Source organism: Haliotis rubra, unplaced genomic scaffold (genome assembly GCF_003918875.1).
Source record: "Haliotis rubra isolate DU_JTF1 unplaced genomic scaffold, ASM391887v1 Scf63, whole genome shotgun sequence".
Lineage (NCBI taxonomy): Eukaryota > Metazoa > Mollusca > Gastropoda > Lepetellida > Haliotidae > Haliotis > Haliotis rubra.
Window position 1 is genome coordinate 844,667 of NW_025767335.1, and position 20,343 is coordinate 865,009.

The 20,343-nt window shown below is 40.9% G+C and overlaps 1 protein-coding gene across 1 annotated transcript in view; it reads right to left on the bottom strand.

Moving 5' to 3' along the window:
* Positions 1 to 2,933: 2,933 nt before the first annotated feature.
* The window catches only part of LOC124256485 (nuclear receptor coactivator 2-like), a 166,448-nt gene continuing 149,038 nt past the window's right edge, over positions 2,934 to 20,343 (bottom strand). Inside the window, 12 exon segments of the mRNA XM_046690473.1 lie at positions 2,934 to 6,316; positions 7,312 to 7,454; positions 9,520 to 9,669; positions 10,292 to 10,442; positions 10,444 to 10,537; positions 10,853 to 11,067; positions 11,914 to 12,029; positions 16,572 to 16,613; positions 16,616 to 16,814; positions 18,609 to 18,806; positions 19,106 to 19,195; positions 19,785 to 20,026. Coding sequence (XP_046546429.1) covers positions 6,248 to 6,316; positions 7,312 to 7,454; positions 9,520 to 9,669; positions 10,292 to 10,442; positions 10,444 to 10,537; positions 10,853 to 11,067; positions 11,914 to 12,029; positions 16,572 to 16,613; positions 16,616 to 16,814; positions 18,609 to 18,806; positions 19,106 to 19,195; positions 19,785 to 20,026 — 1,709 coding nt within the window. The 3' untranslated portion in view covers positions 2,934 to 6,247.

A 20,343-nucleotide genomic window follows, 5' to 3' on the forward strand; every position in this document is an offset into this window, starting at 1 on the left:
TGCAGGAATGGTCCGAGCAGTCAAACTGGCAGTCTGGAATCGATTCCTTAGATGGGTCAGCCGCATGTGGTTGTCTTGCTGACGTGACGCCAAGCGTGGACGGCCCGTCCGAGGCAAATCTCTCGTGTTCCCGTGAAGCTGAAAACGTCTCCATAGAGATGAGATCGTGTTTCAATGGACACCAAAATGTCCGGCCACTTTATTTTGGGCCCATGCCAGTCTCCAGCATACCCATGGCGGGGAGACGCTGATTTTCTGTAAGCCGTGGCATGGCGTACCCGCACTTTAGGTTAAACCTAACATTCAGAGGCAAGAAAATAACCAACCGTTCTTCATTTTTAATATCAGGTGTGTGAACTTCAGGTGTCAAAAAGCCTGCAAAAAGTGATTAATTTTATTGTGCACAAAGTACACGTGCCACGCGCGATACCCGACATAAAATGTAATGCAAATTGCTCTGCTACATGTTTAGTTAGGGTTATTTTGATACTTTTCGAATAAATATTATTTTATCCCATTTTATGTGATGCACAGTTACCTTTTTCCGTTAGTATATATATTAATGATTTGGCACTACAGAATTACATCCTGATATCATAAAACTTTCTTATTACAATATACTAATGATATCCTCATTACTGACACAGTCATGCGGTTGCAAAATTGTATAAACGCTGCGGAACGTTTTGAGATAAATATTATGTCTGGTAGTATAGGTCAAACTAAAATTGTAGTTGTCAAGAAAGGTGGTATTTTAAGTCAGTGAGTGAGTATGGTTTTACGCCGCTTTTTTTACTGCAATATGCCAGCAATAACACAGAGGGGTCACCAGAAATGGGCTTCACACATTGTACCCATGTGGGGAATCGAAACCGGGCCTCCGGCGTGACGAGTGAACGCTGTAACCACTATTCTACCCCACCGCCCCTTAAGTCAGAGAAATGGTAACAGCTTTACAAGCCAAGAAAGTTGTGGTGTGTTCAAATCTCTATATTTTATCAAGCCTCTATCCCATGAAAGGTTCTTCAAAATGACTGATTCTCAAATAAGTATTATTCTACTGTACGGGTCTGGACTGTGGGCTGTTGCTACTTAGGACTGGGTGAGTGAATTTAGTTTTACGCCGCTTTTAGCAATATTCTAGCAATATCACGACGGGGGACAGCAGAAATGGGCTTCACACGTTGTACCCATCAGGGGAATTGAACCCGTGTCTTCAGCGAGACGAGCGAACGCTTTAACCACTAGGCTACCCCACCGCCCCTGATACAAATAGAAACTGTACAGGTGTTTACTTGTAGGCGATTCTTGTTTGTTAAGCAACAGACATCAAATCAAGATTGGGGACGAAGTGCTAACGTTTTGTTATTAGATTTTCATAATGGGAAGATGAACTGGCCAATGGGCATAAACAAATGTTAAACACATTTTTTTTTTCCATGGATTTGGTTATGTAACAAATACGTATCATCAATAACAAATGTCAGAATTTATTTTACGACTAAAATCCAGTTATCAGAAAACACCCACATAGCTGTATCATTATGTTTGCAATCTGTTACAGATTAGCTTTGGCTAACAAATGTGTCATTATATGACCACCATGGCTGGTCCATTCTGACTGTAAGAGGTCTTCTGACTCACCAACTCACTGGCAACAGTTCCCAAAAACTCTGGAATGCAATCTCAAGACAAGTCTTGAGCTGACACGTCAAAATTATATGGTAACAAACAGTTTCTGATCCAATAATTACTGACACTATTAACTTTGATCTCATTAAATAAAGGTTTAAAATTTATGGTGTGTGTGCGTGTGTGATGATGATGATGGTGACTTTTGTGTACAAAGCCAGCCAGCCAGCCATAAATTATGAACGATCCCTAATCCCAATATTTCATCCAAGTTAATCAATTTACCTGTATTTAATTATCAAAACAGGTCATCCAATTCGTGGCAAAATGTACCGAAGAACAAAATGTCATACATACTACACACGAGTGAGTGAGTGAGTGAGTGAAAATCTGATAGCAGCATTTTCTCAGCCATTCAGCAACAATAACTATGCAAACACTTTGAGCAGGCTTAGGAGTAAACAGAGTTGCCTCCCTTCGACAGACGTCAACCTTTGCTGTTCCCGTCGGAATTCAGTCTGAGTTTAGTTCATGTCGGCATTGGCCAATATTTTATAAAATGAGTGCCATGCTGATGACGGAAGAACGCCATAACGTTGTCTTGACAATAGCAATATTTTATAAATAAGACAGTGGCCTGGACCAGACAAACAATGATTCAAGAAAATGAAATGCAACGATGTAATCCTACCAGTTTGTTACCAAAAACAAGCACAGGTTGCCGATGGCCCTAATACCTGGAATCCCCACACATGCAAAGCCTGAAGAGAAGCAGGTTGTGAGACCCACAGGCAATGTAGTGTGCTGACACACCCACGATCGGAGGTTTCTGGTACATGCTACTGTGCAACACCTGTCTTATTCATTGGACACACTGGACACAGGATGTCATTTACATTCAGAGATTATAGGAGTTTTGGGTTCTGCATTTTCTGACCCTGCTGATCTGGATATTGGGTTTCCATCTACTGTTAGAAGACACCTTCAAAAGGTACACAATACCAGGGGACCTTTTTAACCTGCAATATGGTCTTTAAAACACAATTGTGCTGAAGAACAACTTTGTGCATGTGCTAAGGAATAAATTTGTGTATGTGCTAAGGAATACATTTTTGTATGTGCTATGGACAAAATTTGTGATGTGCTATGGAATACATTTGTGTATGTGCTAAGGAATAAATATTTGTGTGTGCTAAGGGAGTTGATGAGAGAAGTAAAAAGTATGACTCACACTGACCATGTCTTCTGTCCTGGATTTCATGTCAAGACACAGAGGTTAACAAAACAACAGACAAATTTTGTATAATCATACATGTATTTTATTGCCTTCTTACCAGTCTCCGAGTTCTAACTGCCATCCATGTAACAATATGCACTTTAACCGGCCTTCCTCCCTGCAAAAATACGCCATCTGAGGAGGACGTCACGCGTCAGACATACGTCAAAGTGCTGCCGATACGATCCCGCAACTAATAGAAGAAGTCAACAGAACAATAGGGGACTGGTTGTGGCAGCGTTAGCAACTGTAACGACGGTGGCCGTAACCATGGTAACGAAAACAAGACATGACATCTAGTACAGAATAGATACAGGAAACAAATTTTCACTGGGGATGAAGAAAACGGAAGTTATATAGCACTTTTTTAAACTAACAAAAATCGTCCTACTTTTAGTAGTGGTCATGGGAACGCCATTTGACATTTCCATGGCAACCATAATTTCCTCATGAGGTTGAACCTCTAAGAAATAAAACACTATAACTGTACAAATCGAACAACTACGCTTCTCATGACCAGTGCGACAATCCACAATAAGGAATGACCACTTGATCATCTATAAAAGAAATTTGATACAATTAATCAACAGATATGTTTAACAAATCTACAACAAATAATTTCTCTACATTTCATGAAATGTTGTTTCTAATATTCTTGATGCCTCAGGTGACGACACTAAGTTTTGGTGTACTTCATTTTTAAATCCAACTTCATCAGCTTGGGTACTTGTCTGCATCATCCACAGGTTTAACTCTTAAGAAACATGCACCACATCAGAAGGAAATAATTACTTTCTTCTAATTACACATCTTTGAAAATGAACACAGTTAATTTTATTCATGATATTTAATCCATTAGCAACTATAAAAGAAGATCTCGGCAACACAATCTAAAATTTGAATAACTGCTATTTTCCAGTGCTAAAGTTGTCATTTGAAATATAGATCAAAGTAGAATTTCTTCATTGAAATCCATACAGTTAATTGTTAATACTGACAATAAATATACTAAAATTTTATTTCTTAAGGAAAATATAACAAATACCATTTGTCACAAAATCTCGACAGAAAAGCCTGAATATTAAGTCTATACAATTCTGAGAAAATTTTAAAAATGCAATCCCGAAAATGCTGACTGTACCCCATAGCAATCTCTAGTTTATTTACATATATCAATTCTCTCAAAATATATAATACAATGTATACATTTACTTAATTCAGTCTGAGAAACCGGCAATTTGCATATAGACCTACTTAATGGAAATCCAATAAAGAAGTAGTAGAAAAGCTCTGACATTCGTGCTATAGGATAATAAATATCAGATCTAACAAGTTCTGGATTAAAATGCCTTGTCTGTGACACGCACGCAGTGTTGAAATCTGAGGCACCTACAAGAAACTATCAACAGAAATATACATTCACATCCAGTGAAGGAGTTTCTGTACGTACGAAAACAATGTTCACTTTAACACGGAACTCAAGGCAAAACCACTGAATAAGGTTGCACCAAGCCTTGACTTTGACCATCAATACAACGCCTCACTTCTACTCAAAGACATGCTGACATTGGATCTCTCAATAACATTGCCATGGATACTGTTACTCGTTGAAAAGCCACATTGTATGAGAAGTCTGTCAGTCCGAACATCAACCAGTTTAGGGACTGTTTCTGTCCATTTTTGTGTTAAAACATTAATTCCCAAAATAGTACATAGATAAAAACTTCGGCTCTGAACACTGATGACATTTCGTATGTAACAATCCCTCGGGAAACTATTCATTCTGAAACTAAAACATTCTTCCTTTCAGACCTCTGTATCAGATCTGCTGTTTAGTGAGGAGGAAGTGGATGAGGCGTTATACTGAGGATGTAGATGGAGCTTGATGGCCTGGTTTAACATAGGAGAAGGCTGATTCTGCGAGAGGCAGTCAACATGTTTTATCTGTATAAACATACAATACATTCTCTGTGCAAATGTCTTGTTAATCACTCTCCCACCCTAAAAACAAAATGTAATAGTCCTCCACCCCAATCATCAACATAGTCCACATCATAAGGCAGTTGATACCATTTCGGTAACTTGGGGGTGGAAGGCATACCCTAAAATCTAAGGTCGAGTGATGGGTTGAGATGCAGAGTCATAATTCTGTGACACAACTGACGAATGGCGTTCCACGGTGTCATGAATCTGTGATATGCACTGTCAATATCAGTTAACCGGCTGGCATGGGCGACACACACAGCCACAAGACCTCAACACTGTGTCAATGTTGTGAACAGCACAACACATCTGTATGCTACGTGCTGTACACAATGATGAACTCACATGATGATGAACATAAGGATATGGAAATCATGAAGATACACTTGTGAGTACACAATGAGTCCGATGAAGCTCAACAAGCAACAACTAAATACTTGACTGTCTGCTGCTCAACGCACTGCAGTTGTCAGTCCTGTAGATTTGTGCACTGAATGAACTGAAACAAGCTCCAAGTCTGCTAGTGGGGAAATCTGTAAGCATTGTTTATCACACTGCCTCCTTTAGAATCACAACAATACCGCCAAATTCGGCTGCCCATAAAGTTGCACTATCTCACAATGCTGCGCTGTGCCATACTTGCAAAACATACATGCAAAGAATATGTGTATCATGAATTTTCCTCTGGCTCATAGCCATCATCTTTTAGTCTCCAGAGAAACTTCAATAAATCTTGACTCTGTAGTCAAGAGCAGATACAGTATCTAAACATCTGAAGTGTAGCGGAGCTTCAACAGATCTTGCACTCCGCAGTCAAAAGGAGCTTCAATAGCTCTTGCCTTCCATTGTCAAGAGCATTTTCAATAGATCTTGCCCACTGTAGTCAAGAGGTGCTTCAATAGATCTTGCCCTCCATAGTCAAGGAGCTTCAATAAAATTGCCCTCCATATTCCAGAGGAGCTAAATAAATCCTGCCCTCCATAGTTCTTGTAAGAACGTGATATACATGATGTCATGTATTCATCAACCACCTGAGTTTCCATGGTAATGCACAATACTGCCATCTGTCTTTGTGTCCGCTCGTCTGTCCGTCTAGATGGCAGAGGCGGCCGTGAGATCATGATGTCTGCTTTCCGACACAATACTATGTGGAACTATGTACAAATGGCCGGCTGCTGACACTACTGAGCAATGGTTCCTTGCCTCTCCACAACACAACAGAACACGTATCTCACATACAAAAATAATATCATCTTCTTGCCCTCTTCTGAATGTTGTGGCATCTCTGGGTTGACAGTAAAGAGTGAAAGCCCTGTGTCCCGTCCAGCGTAGTCTCCCTGCTAGCATCACACTTCATCATTCAGACAGCAGCTGCTGCAATAAACTATTCTTCTGGTCTGCCGGACGTATATCATCAATAGGGGTCTGCAAAACCAAGAACATGATGTTAGTGGCAACATCTACAAGTCTTATGGGTAAATGAGTTTAGTCTTACGCCACACTCAGCAATAATCCAGCCATATGGCGGGTCTGTATATAATCAAGCCTGGACCAGACAATCCAGGGATCAACAGCATGAGTATTGATCTACGCAATTGGGATATGATATGTGTCTAACCAAGTCAGCGAGCATGTCCATCTGATCCCGTTAGTCACCTCTTACAACAAGCATGGGTTGCTGAAGATCAATTCTAACCCAGATCTTCAGGGGTCTTATGGACATCAATATCAGAACACAATAAAGTTATTGAGATTCTTGACTGAAAGACGAGGTGAAATGACTTGAGTTTAACATGACATTCAGAAAGTGAAGAAAGTAAAATTGCTGATGTTACACAAAGTATCTATAAAGCATACAACTCCAAACCACAGAAAGGCCAGCTCACTTTGAAACTAGTCAACATATCATGGCTCCTTGACAGTACACGACAAACATTGTAAATTAGGAGCAAGAATGTTTTAAATTCTAACTATCTTTCCAGCATACCAGCTTGTCATCTTGCAAGAACAAACTTGTCTCCCTCTATTCTGAGTTCTGCATTGACAAGCATGCAGCATCTGGTTACTAGTGTGAGATGCTGGGCCCTTATTCTCGAAACGTTCGTAGCCCTAAGAATTCTTAACTTTGATCGTAGCCAATGTGTTAAGAATGGGCTTAAGAAGTTCGCAGGGCTACGAACGTTTCGAGAATAGCTAGCCAGGTCCCAATCACATTACGAGGCAAACTGACTTCATCCTGACTGATGAAACACAATGACTCATCCTATGTGGGTCCTCTCAGTGTTATTCCCTTCCACTCTTCGGTCAAGTGCACCCTAATTTTAATCACTCTGATTCTGCCTGCTTGTGCCTGCTTTGGAGAATGTCTACTGAGAGAGTTGCACATGTATCCCAGCAAATGAATACTATAAGGAACGTACCCGTGGCTCTCTCTGCACGATGTTGACCTGTGTCACAAGCTCGTTCTTCTGGCCGCAGCCTTTCTGTGACTGATCTGACTGGGGAGCACTCAACAACTGATTGCGGAACAAGCTGGTAGCCTTGGCTTCTGGATCATCTGGGACTGCAATACAAATATGGCATTACTAACATGCTTGGCAGTCTGAAGGAACGGTACAGAATTCCAAACTGATCAGGAACCTAATAACAGCACATGTAAAAACTAGTGTCATAACCAATTGAACAGTAAATATTTACTGTAAATCCAGCAACACATGTCTCCCTTATAATCCACTGACCAGCATAAAACTGTCATAAACCCTTGCACAGCACATGTCAGACTTATAAACCCATGAGCACCATTTATCAGTGTTATCACCCCTTGGACAGCACATATCAGTGGTACCACCCCTTGGACAGCACATATCAGTGGTACCACCCCTTGGACAGCACATATCAGTGTTATCACCCCTTGGACAGCACATATCAGTGTTATCCCCCTGGACAGCACATATCAGTGGTACCACCCCTTGGACAGCACATATCAGTGGTACCACCCCTTGGACAGCACATATCAGTGGTACCACCCCTTGGACAGCACATATCAGTGGTACCACCCTTGGACAGCACATATCAGTGTTATCACCCTTGGACAGCACATATCAGTGTTATCACCCCTTGGACAGCACATATCAGTGTTATCACCCCTTGGACAGCATATATCAGTGTTATCACCCCTTGGACAGCACATATCAGTGTTATCACCCCTTGGACAGCACATATCAGGTTACAGCATGTATCAGCGTTATCATCCATGGACAGCATATATCAGCGTTATCATCCATGGACAGCATATATCAGCGTTATCATCCATGGACAGCATATATCAGTGTTATCACCCCTTGGACAGCACATATCAGTGGTACCACCCCTTGGACAGCACATATCAGTGTTATCACCCTTGGACAGCACATATCAGTGGTACCACCCCTTGGACAGCACATATCAGTGGTACCACCCTTGGACAGCACATATCAGTGGTACCACCCCTTGGACAGCACATATCAGTGGTACCACCCCTTGGACAGCACATATCAGTGGTACCACCCCTTGGACAGCACATATCAGTGTTATCACCCCTTGGACAGCACATATCAGTGTTATCACCCCTTGGACAGCACATATCAGTGTTATCATCCCTTGGACAGCATATATCAGTGTTATCACCCCTTGGACATCACATATCAGTGTTATCACCCCTTGGACAGCATGTATCAGCGTTATCATCCATGGACAGCATATATCAGCGTTATCATCCATGGACAGCATATATCAGCGTTATCATCCATGGACAGCATATATCAGTGTTATCACCCCTTGGACAGCATATATCAGTGTTATCACCCCTTGGACAGTACATATCAGTGTTATCTCCCCTTGGACAGCACATATCAGTGTTATCACCTAGGACAGCACATATCAGTGCTATCACCCCTTGGACAGCACATATCAGTGTTATCTCCCCTTGGACAGCACATATCAGTGTTATCACCCCTTGGACAGCACATATCAGTGTTATGACCCCTTGGACAGCACATATCAGTGTTATCACCCCTTGGACATCACATATCAGGGTTATCACCCCTTGGACAGCATGTATCAGCGTTATCATCCATGGACAGCATATATCAGCGTTATCATCCATGGACAGCATATATCAGTGTTATCACCCCTTGGACAGCATATATCAGTGTTATCACCCCTTGGACAGCACATATCAGTGTTATCTCCCCTTGGACAGCACATATCAGTGTTATCACATAGAACGGCATATATCAGTTATCACCCCTTGGCAGCACATATCAGTATTATCACCCCTTGGACAGCACATATTGTTGTTTTCTCCCCCTGATTCGCCCTTATCAGAAACATAACTGAACTGAAAAACAAATATGTAAACCACATACATCACAACCTGATTCACACACTTGGGGAAATCCTGCTGTTAGTATTGTGTGTTTAATGCTATACTCAGCAAACGTCAAGCTATTTAATGGAAGCTAATAAAATGTAAGAGACTGGACATGGTCAGGTCAAGGAGCCATTCAATCCCATTAGTCGCCTCTTACAAAAAGCATGGATTGCTGAAGACTAATTCTAATGCTGATCTTGGATCTATATTTGCTTACTATACTGGGTCTGTCCTGTAGACAAGGCACGGAACTGCTCGTATCTCTTCTTGGCCTCTTGTCTGGAGGAGCTGAGGATGTCCTCATTCTCTGCTAAGTCATCAAGAGGATTGAGGCCAACAGCTGCATGCTCCTTCGTCATGTCGTTAACTGTAACAACAGAGTGAGATAGTTGGGATTAACAACCCGAGAGACTGTAGTTCATTCATATCCTTACCTGTCAGAAGTGAGTGAGTTTAGTTTCATTCAGCAATATTCCAGCTATATGGCACCATTCTGTAAATAATCTGGACCAGACAATCCAGTTATCAACAGCATGAGCATCTATCTATGCAAATGGCATAAGATGACATGTGTCAACCCTAGTCAGCAAGCCTGACCACCCAATCCCGTTAGTCGCCTCTTACGACAAGCATGGGTTGCTGAAGACCAATTCTAACTCGGATCTTCAAGGGTCTACCCGTCAGAATTGATGCTGGTCTTAGATGTTGACAACTTTGGTGAAACACAAAAGCCGACCAGACCAATGTCATCGAGAAACATGCCATTTGTCCCTTCAAAGAGTGAGTAAGCATGGTTTTACAGCACTTTTAGCAAAATTCCAACAATATCATGGCAGGGGACACCAGAAATAGGCTTCATACATTGTACCCTTGTGGGGAATCGAACCAAGGTCTTCAGTGTGACAAGCATACGCTTTAACCATTAGGCTACCCCATCTGCCCTGCTAATAAGTATCGAAGCGTCTCTGAATCATTATATTCCTACTTACTGGTCTCTAAAATTTCTAAAGGCAGTTCTCCTCCAGTGTCAAATGACATTGACTCATGCTGTTGCTGTTGCTGCTGAAGTTGCTGCTGCTGCTGTTGTTGTTGCTGCTGCTGCTGTTGTTGCTGTTGTGACTGAAGCTGTTTCTCTGAGCGCTGCACTACAGATGATACGCAGCTCCTGTTTGACGTACTGTGACGTTGAGTTGGACACTGCTTGGTTCAGGTCGCCCGAGATGACAGGCTTTTTTCTGGAAGTAACCAATCTACATCAACACCTAGGACAGGGCGTTAAACACTTTGTGGCAATACAATATACATTTCAACAGTTGAGTTACAATATAAAACTTAGAGCAAACAACCTTTTTAGGCATGAACGATTTTCTTCAGCCATCTGTGTTTAACATGTTGACTGCCTACCACGAGTATACTCAAATTATCAAATGGAACAGAATTTGCTACTACAAGTTATCTCGTAGCTATCCTCAGAGGTATCTTAAAACAAATTTCACATGTTGGTAAAATAGCCACAAGAAGCAACCGTCCTTTGTCAGCAGTGATCTTACCCGTCTGGCCCTGTTTCCAAGAACTGCATGTCAAAAGGCTGTTGAAAAGACTGCTGGGAAGGAATGCCCTGAGATGAAGAAGGCAGCGATTGGTTGAAACTGGATGTGGCAGTGGACATTGGTGACGGGCCTGAAAAACTGGCCGGGGCGGACAGAGGCTGGGACGCGAAAGCAGCCGACAGCTGGGACTGGTTGAAGCCAGTTCCTGGGCTCACCTGAAGATACAAGTAGTAGGTGGTGGAAACGCAGGCTAAACATCTTACAGCAGGATGATAGATAAAGAATATCCTATCAACTAACAGAATTATTCTTACATGTTTTAATCAACAGAATTTATGAACCATGTTGCAATACATACAGACAAGTGAAGTCTCCTGCCTTGCAAGTACACAAAAGCCTTAGGACACTATTGTCTACATGACTGATTATAGACAGTTGACAGTGAAGAAGACTTCTGTTGAAAATCTTTAGGATTTGTGTTTAGGATGACAGCCAAAATACAGCATTTATGTCAGAGATTTTACAGAGGGAAGATATATAAGATTACCTATTACAATGTGACAAATGATTTGCAGTCAGGTTATATATGCTCTGCCACATCTGGAAACCAATACTTAAGTGTATTGTTATGCTATATGTTACTCAACAAACAGACTTCACGTCAATAAAAAGATGCTCCAGCTTTAGATTCATTTCCATATCCAGCTGATCTTGATACCCAATGTTTTTGATTGGTTTGTGGCTTTCATAACACTATCCATTATGGTAAAACATGATAAAACTAGCAATCTCATCTTGATAATACTGTATATTACAGTTTATAAGCCAACCCCAAAGATAAGCCGACCCCCAAACTTGACCCTTAAAATCAGTGTCAAAATGGTAACAACCAAGTCTGGAGTATAAACTGAGTCAGCAGCATGGGACATGATCAAATTCAGTGAAGTGCGTCAGCCTGAACTCTCACATCCCACTAGTTGTCATTTATGACCAGCATGGACTGCTGAATGTTAACCAATTCTAACCCACACCTTCATGTAAGAATGCAATCTATGATGTACCTGTGTTCCTGGCTGCTGAGACTGGCGAGAGTTGGGGGAGATAGAGTGAGGGGACATCAACATGGGGTCAGGGCTGCTGCCGTACGGGCTGTGAGGTGTGCGGGGAGATCCACGCCCTGTAATAAACATGCCACATGTAACAGTGTCATCAAAACATCAACAAATCATTTAATACAAGACACAAAATACTACAAAAACACAAGAATCATACTGTGCCAGAGTATGAACAACCACAAGGAACTATGAGTGAATATTTCACTAATCTCACACTAGAGTGTGAACAATGCCTGACAGAATCTTGGGACAAACAGATCAATAAACATGTGACACAGCTGGAATTACCAGTGTCTGCATGTTGTCATGGAAACTGACTTGTTAATTGTTAACATTTTCTGGGGTAATTCTCATAAGTAAGTCTAGTATCTACTGTCTTATTGTGCAATATCAAGGAGAGATCCATCACAAAATGAAAAGATTCTGTTACAAATGTCTCTAATAAACTAAATCTGTCACCAAGGAAAATGTTTCATGTACAGTAACAAATTTTGTAAGAACTTTGATTCCATGGGTAGAATGGTAAATGAAGGTAGCAATGAAGTACCAAAATAATGGAAAACACAAGTATTATGTAAAATATGGGATTTACGATGATCTTAGCACTAGGACTGTACAGAACTGATTTTCTTAGTACTAAGTTCACTTCAGGGAATGGGACAGTGGTATTTGTTGCCGAGTCAGTGGATGCAGTAAGATCACTTCAGGGAATGGGACAGTGGTATTTGTTGCCAAGTCAGTGGATGCAGTAAGATCACTTCAGGGAATGGGACAGTGGTATTTGTTGCCAAGTCAGTGGATGCAGTAAGATCACTTCAGGGAATGGGGCATGGTATTTGTTGCAGTCAGTGGATGCAGTAAGATCACTTCAGGGAATGGGACAGTGGTATTTGTTGCCGAGTCAGTGGATGCAGTAAGATCACTTCAGGGAATGGGACAGTGGTATTTGTTGCCGAGTCAGTGGATGCAGTAAGATCACTTCAGGGAATGGGACAGTGGTATTTGTTGCCAAGTCAGTGGATGCCGCAGTGTTCATTCAAGCATTTCTAAAAAGTTAGCCCATGGCCCACCAGCCCTGAGTTATGTGGGTCACTCAGAAATTATTGTGGGTCATGTCAAATGTCAAACTTTTTAGCCAAACACTACTAGTTACTAGTACGAGTTCACTTCCTATTTTAAACTTTCAATCCAGGGGAGGTCAACAAGAGAAACCAAAGACATGCTTGTTTGTTGCCAAGTGAAAACAAACTCGTGATATGTTTCACATTTACATTTATGGATGTACCGACACGACACGACCTGCCCGTACCTGTATAGTGCACTGTGTTAAGTATTACCCCAAAGGCCCAAGTTCGATTCTCAACATGGGTACAATGTGTGAAGGCCATTGCTGGTGTCCCCCATCGTTATATTGCATGAATATTTCAAAAAGTGGCATAAAACCCAGCTCACTCACTCTAAACAATTAGGTCACATACTGTAAATGCCTAAAGCTCATTTTCATTCAAACATGTGGAGGACAAGAGACCATTTCTTCCCTACAACATGTACAAACTAAGATGGAATACTTCAGATTATACAATACCCCAAGAACAATGCACTACACCAAAACCATTGAATATCTCTGTGTATACCATAGTTCCTTGAAACTACAGCACATTCAACCGTTTGAAAACTACGAAAAAACAAAGGGATGATTTGAAAAAGACAAAAGGTATAAAAATATTATTTACATAATCAAATGAAGACAATCAAACCAATTCGAAAGTTTCACAACTGTAACTAAGAGGTAAGAAAAGGATAAATTCAACATTCCCCAAATAAACATGAAATCATTTAAATATTTACCATAGCTTCCAATAGAAACGTAACGATACCAAACTGAAAACAAGGTTCACCACACAATCAGGGAGATATGAAAGTAGGTATATTTTGAGTCGTGATTTAGTAGTTTGCGATATCACAGCTATGCAACCTGTAAGGTGAGGTATTTAACATCGTGCTTGAGAATATTTTGGATATGACAAATGAATGGTTGTAGCAAGTAGCCCAGACTGCTTTCTGGTTTTATCTTGCTAGCATTACATAGCCATACATGACATAGTTCAACAAAAACATTATTGACCATATTAAAAGCAGGGTGTGACACGGTGATGACCACAGGCACATCCGATGCAACCTGTATTGTGTGGACCTGACACATGAATGGTTGACACTCTTCACTTGCTACATTACAGTAGAATACATACATAGAGTGGTGAGCAGGACACAGATCATTGACATTCAGCTCCACAAACAGTGGTGACATCATGAGCAACATCTGAAGCCAGGGTATGATGACACAGACACATCAGAGTCTGACGCATACATACAGGCACTCTTCACACAAGGAATAGAGTGTGCAGGACCGATCATTAATTCAGCTCCACAACCAGTGGAGCCAGGGTATGATGACACAGACATCAGAGTCATGAGGCAGGACTGATCATCTGAAGCCAGGGGTATGATAGCACATCTGACACATCAGAGTCTGGACACATCAGAGTCTGACGCATACATACAGGCACTCTTCACACAAGGAATAGAGTGAGCAGGACCGATCATTAATTCAGCTCCACAAACAGTGGTGACATCATGAGGAATATCTGAAGCCAGGGTATGATGACATAGACACATCAGAGTCTGACGCATACATACAGGCACTCTTCACACAAGGAATAGAGTGTGCAGGACCGATCATTAATTCAGCTCCACAAACAGTGGTTGACATCATGAGGAATATCTGAAGCCAGGGTATGATGACACAGACACATCAGAGTCTGACGCATACATACAGACACTCTTCACACAAGGAACAAATTCAGATCAATAAACAGTAAGGCATTACGTTCTATATGACTAAATGCAAAAATTCAATATAGAATAGGAACAATCCTTGAACAATGAAGAGTAGCCGTTCCTCTCCACATACATTCTACCAAGAACCACCTGGACCTCAGATACATGGCACTCGCACTGAATCACAATAAACAGAAACCATCTTTCACTGCACAAACAAACATCACATTTATGTTGATCTATAATCAATAATTATAGAAACCACATTACATCACTTTGGGAACTGAAATAAACATCAAATATCTTTCAAAATTATGAAATAATATTACCTCTGACACAAGGCATTGTAAAGAGTGAAGACCCAGCTGGAGAGAGAGAGAGTCGAACTACTGAAACTTCTGTTAAGGTGACGACGGGGAACGAGGTTAAAAGTTCAGCCATGAGCTGCCAAGGCATGAGTGATGTTGTTACGTAACAAGCTGAGATAATATGCCCAACAATATCTTCCAGATGATCAATAACAGCCATAACAGCACATGCACAAAGCTGGCTACAGCCAATGGCTGGCCTGTTTGCGGAGGGAAGGGGAGAAATATGCAATGCATGAACATTGTTTAATGACACTTAAACAATGCAATAACCAGTTTTAGCTGTTCTTGATGAGACAAAAAAATTATAAAGTGATGTCAGCGTCAACAGTACCGATCCCAAAGTTCTTGTCACTGAAATTAACAGCAGATTTTCTGGACCAACGGATCCTGGCTAATAGCATTTCACTGTCAATGTGATTTTGAGATGAAATATATTGCACACGTCTTACGAGTAAGTGTGTAGGGTCATATGTCCCTGAATAAAATACAAACCATTTCAGATCAAAGGGCATCAACTTACAACTTTCAACCATGCTCAGAACTGAACCTGGGCTGTCTGTGAGGCAAGTAAACACCAGGGCCACAAGGCCACCAAACATTCAAATTCCCATGTACTGTGGTAATATGTAGCTCCACAGTATCTTTATCACCAGTAAGGATGAAGCTGATGCTGGATATTGAGGAAATTCATATTTACCAACCATGACCTCAATGTTCGAGTAAGATAAACACTCCAACACATTCAAAATTGTATTGAGGTATACAATGCATGTCTTGGGTGCTGTTGTACATAGCAATCTTAGCACTATGTTGGCCTAAACTCCCATACTTTAAGGTAGTCTTAGCGCTAAGGTTGTTTTGTACAACATCACCCTGGAATGTTAATCCAATCTGAACCCCAAGGTCAAGGTCAGTGACTATTTGAGTGAGTGAGTGAGTTTAGTTTTACGCCACACTCAGCAATATTCCAGCTATATGGCAGCGGTCTGTAAATAATCGAGTCTGGACCAGACAATCTAGTGATCAACACCATGAGCATCGATCTGCACAATTGGGAACCGATGACATGTGTCAACCAAGTCAGCGAGCCTGACCACCCGATCCCGTTAGTCGCCTCTTACGACAAGAAAAGTCGCCTTTTGTGGCAAGCATGGGTTGCTGAAGACCTATTCTACCCCGGATCTTCACGGGTCCTATTTAAGAGAGTGACAGAAAACATTCTATTCCAGAAGCTTCATGTGTAACCCTAACCCTACCTGATTGAACTCCTGGGCACATGAACAGCTTCAATTGTACTACAGGTGATTCCCAAGTACACACACCTGTGATGAACAATAAAGCTTGTGTGCACAACTCATTAATTACACCAACCTGATGAACTAATCAATATCTCACCTGGTGGCAAACTCATCTGTCTCTGCATGAGTCTATTCTGAGCAAAAATTTGTTGAGGTCCTCCCTGCTGCTGTTGTGCTGCCCCCTGTTGGCTGCCTCCAGGGAACAAACCAAGTTGTCCCCCCTGCTGGCCAGCTGGGAACTGATTCTCCGGGAACTGGAACCGAGGTGAACTCTGACCTCCTGGACTCGGCATGTTTCCAGAGAGAGATCTGTGACGCTGGAGGGCGGGAACTGGGATCCCTGGCATCAACAAACATGTGATTAGTTCACCACTGGACCAGCAAATCAGGGAACTGACAAGGATCTACAAAATTCATGACATGCATGAACCAAGTCACCAAGCCAAACCATCTAATCCTTAAGTCGTTTCTTACACAACAATTGGTCATTGCCAAAAATCAATTCTAACACAGATCTTCAAGAAGGTTTCAACATGAATAATAAGGTTAGACTGTGAATAGACAGCAATGGGCAAGCCCATGTTTCTCATTTGTCCTTGTTTCAGCTGAACAGAATGAGGAAAATGTCAACTCTGGCCAATACTGATGATCATAAGCTTGGACAGCCGATCATGTGGAAAGAGAAATAATTGCACAATGGAAAAGGACAAAAAAGGTATTGTGTTCATATAAAGTTATAATTATTGATTATACAATAAAGAACCTCACAGAGATTAAACACATCAAACTCCATCAGCTGTGATATGGCACCAGGAGGTTCTTACATGTGATTGGCCAGTGTTGGGGATTACCACTTCTGGATAAGTAATATTCTATTTTTAGTTACGCCATTAATTCAATACTTCAAACATAAGACCTGAGACAGCATGCGTTTCTATCTACTTGTTTCATGGATCTGCCGAATAAATTTAGTTAAATGGAAAAAATATATATATATTGAATTTGCCCTTTTTAATTTGTGCCGATAAGCTGATAGCATATTCCAGGTAAACAACATTTTTTTACACAAGGACCCATTATTAACAATCTTGTATCAATGTGTAATGCTATATCTATTCACCATCAACCATACTATAAGGATTTATTCCTATCAACCATACTATAAGGATTTATTCACTATCAACCATACTATAAGGATTTATTCACTATCAACCATACTATAAAGATTTATTTACTATCAACCATACTATAAGGATTTATTCACTATCAACCATACTATAAGGATTTATTCACTATCAACCATACTATAAGGATTTATTCACTATCAACCATACTATAAGGATTTATTCACTATCAACCATACTATAAGGATTTATTCACTATCAACCATACTATAAGGATTTATTCACTATCAACCATACTATAAGGATTTATTCACTATCAACCATACTATAAGGATTTATTCACTAACCATCAACCATACTATAAGGATTTATTCACCATCAACCATACTATTTATTCACTATTATTCACTGTCAACCATACTATAAGGATTTATTCACATCAACCATACTATAAGGATTTATTCACTATCAACCATACTATAAGGATTTATTCACTATCAACCATACTATAAGGATTTATTCACTATCAACCATACTATAAGGATTTATTCACTATCAACCATCATAAGGATTTATTCACTATCAACCATACTATAAGGATTTATTCACCATCAACCATACTATAAGGATTTATTCACCATCAACCATACTATAAGGATTTATTCACCATCAACCATACTATAAGGATTTATTCACCATCAACCATACTATAAGGATTTATTCACCATCAACCATACTATAAGGATTTATTCACCATCAACCATACTATAAGGATTTATTCATCAACCATACATAAGGATTTATTCACTATCAACCATACTATAAGGATTTATTCACTATCAACCATACTATAAGGATTTATTCACTATCAACCATACTATAAGGATTTATTCACTATCAACCATACTATAAGGATTTATTCACTATCAACCATACTATAAGGATTTATTCACTATCAACCATACTATAAGGATTTATTCACTATCAACCATATTATAAGGATATCCAACCTGTCCAAGTCCCACTCCGCCCTGCAGAGCACTGGACTGCTGTGGGTGGAGGTTCCACTGCTGCTGTTGTCCGAAGTGGGGGGACAGTTGGGAGGGTGGCGTTGAGGGAGGCATCATGGGACTTACTGGTTGGTTCCCAGTCGACATGCTACCCGGGTTGTACCGGGGCGACATGGGTCCTGGCATGGCCTGGCCTCGCTGGAATACAATAACCCATGCATGAATACTCCACAACAGCTACACACCAACACATGTGGAACTTCATCACAAGTCTCAACACAAACTTAAAAATAAACACCAACTTGAAAGAAAACATTTACAACAACCTGAATAGTGACAGATCTTCGATGTTCAAGTCGTAGTCATTTTTGGATCACAATATATATGAATATGTACAGATATTTCAAGTTCACCTGGGCTGGCAATATTGCACATAGTATCAGGCTGGACTAACAGTGTAGCTGACCTACTAAAGGCGAGCGGCTTGTATCACATACCTGCACAGGTAAGGTAACATTTGGGGCGTGGCCTGAGTTCATTAGCTCACCAAGGTTTTCAGGGAAGTGGCCATCTACTCCCATATTTCCCTACGGAAACAAAACGGTCGGAGAGTCACATAGTGTTTGAGAATTACAAGTGTCTGTGGAGTGACAGTCGGAAGAACTACTCCATGCAAAGCTCACACATAGTGAAACTGTCAGAAATCAAAACCTACTTGGTTTGAACATAAAGCATGATTTTGTTTCAATTTGAACGAAATGAATTCCAGATGATCTACAAAGCTTGAGGTGGCCGGGCTTGTCACGTGTTCCTTCCAATCATGATGTACACTACACCAGGTGAATTTGAAACTAAAGGTAAACATCCACATCCACAAACTATCACCAACAGCACAAACAAAGCCATTCCTGGACCACATCTAAGGGAAACAGGCAAGCACACAATAAAAGATGGGCAGCATACAATGACCATTATGTCAAAGACGGAATCGTTCAAATAGCTACATTTTGTCCAAAACTACTTTCAATATTAAGAACTTAAAACAGAATATAAGACACCATCAGCTTTCAGCTGTGATCTTACAAATGGGACTGTATCTGTTATCAATGACACTTTGGAATCCTGAGATTTTAAAATAAGACTTAGACCAAGCAGTCACGGCACAGTTCTACCTACCTGCGGGAACTGCCCAAACTTCTGCTGTTGCTGATGTTGCAACGCGATAAGTCGCTGTTGCTGTAATAGCCTCTGTCTTTCCTGTGCCTGCCGATGGCGCTGTTTCTCCATCTGCTTCAGCTTCTGCTGTTGCAACAGCGTTTGTCGCACCTGTACGGCTGTTGATGTCTGGTTCATGCCTCGGAACATAGGGCGCTGTGGGGACTGGCCTTGCAAGGCACTGGCAAGCGGACTTATTGGAGCTGCACAGCAGGAGAAAGGTGTCAGTTAAATATTCTGATAATCTAACAATCTGATTATTTCACTAGCAAATATTACATAATTTCTTCCTGAATACTGGTGTGGGTGTAATCATATCTCCTCCACAGTTAAAGCAATCACTTGACAAAATCTACAAGGGCACAGCTACTACAAGTGAGTGAGTTTAGTTTTATGCCGCTTTTAGCAATATTCCAGCAACATCACGGCGGGAGATACTACAAAGCAAACAAATTGTTGCATTAAAGCTGAAGATATTTCATTATGATCTCAGTGATTAATGTCAAACTGTGCTACACTT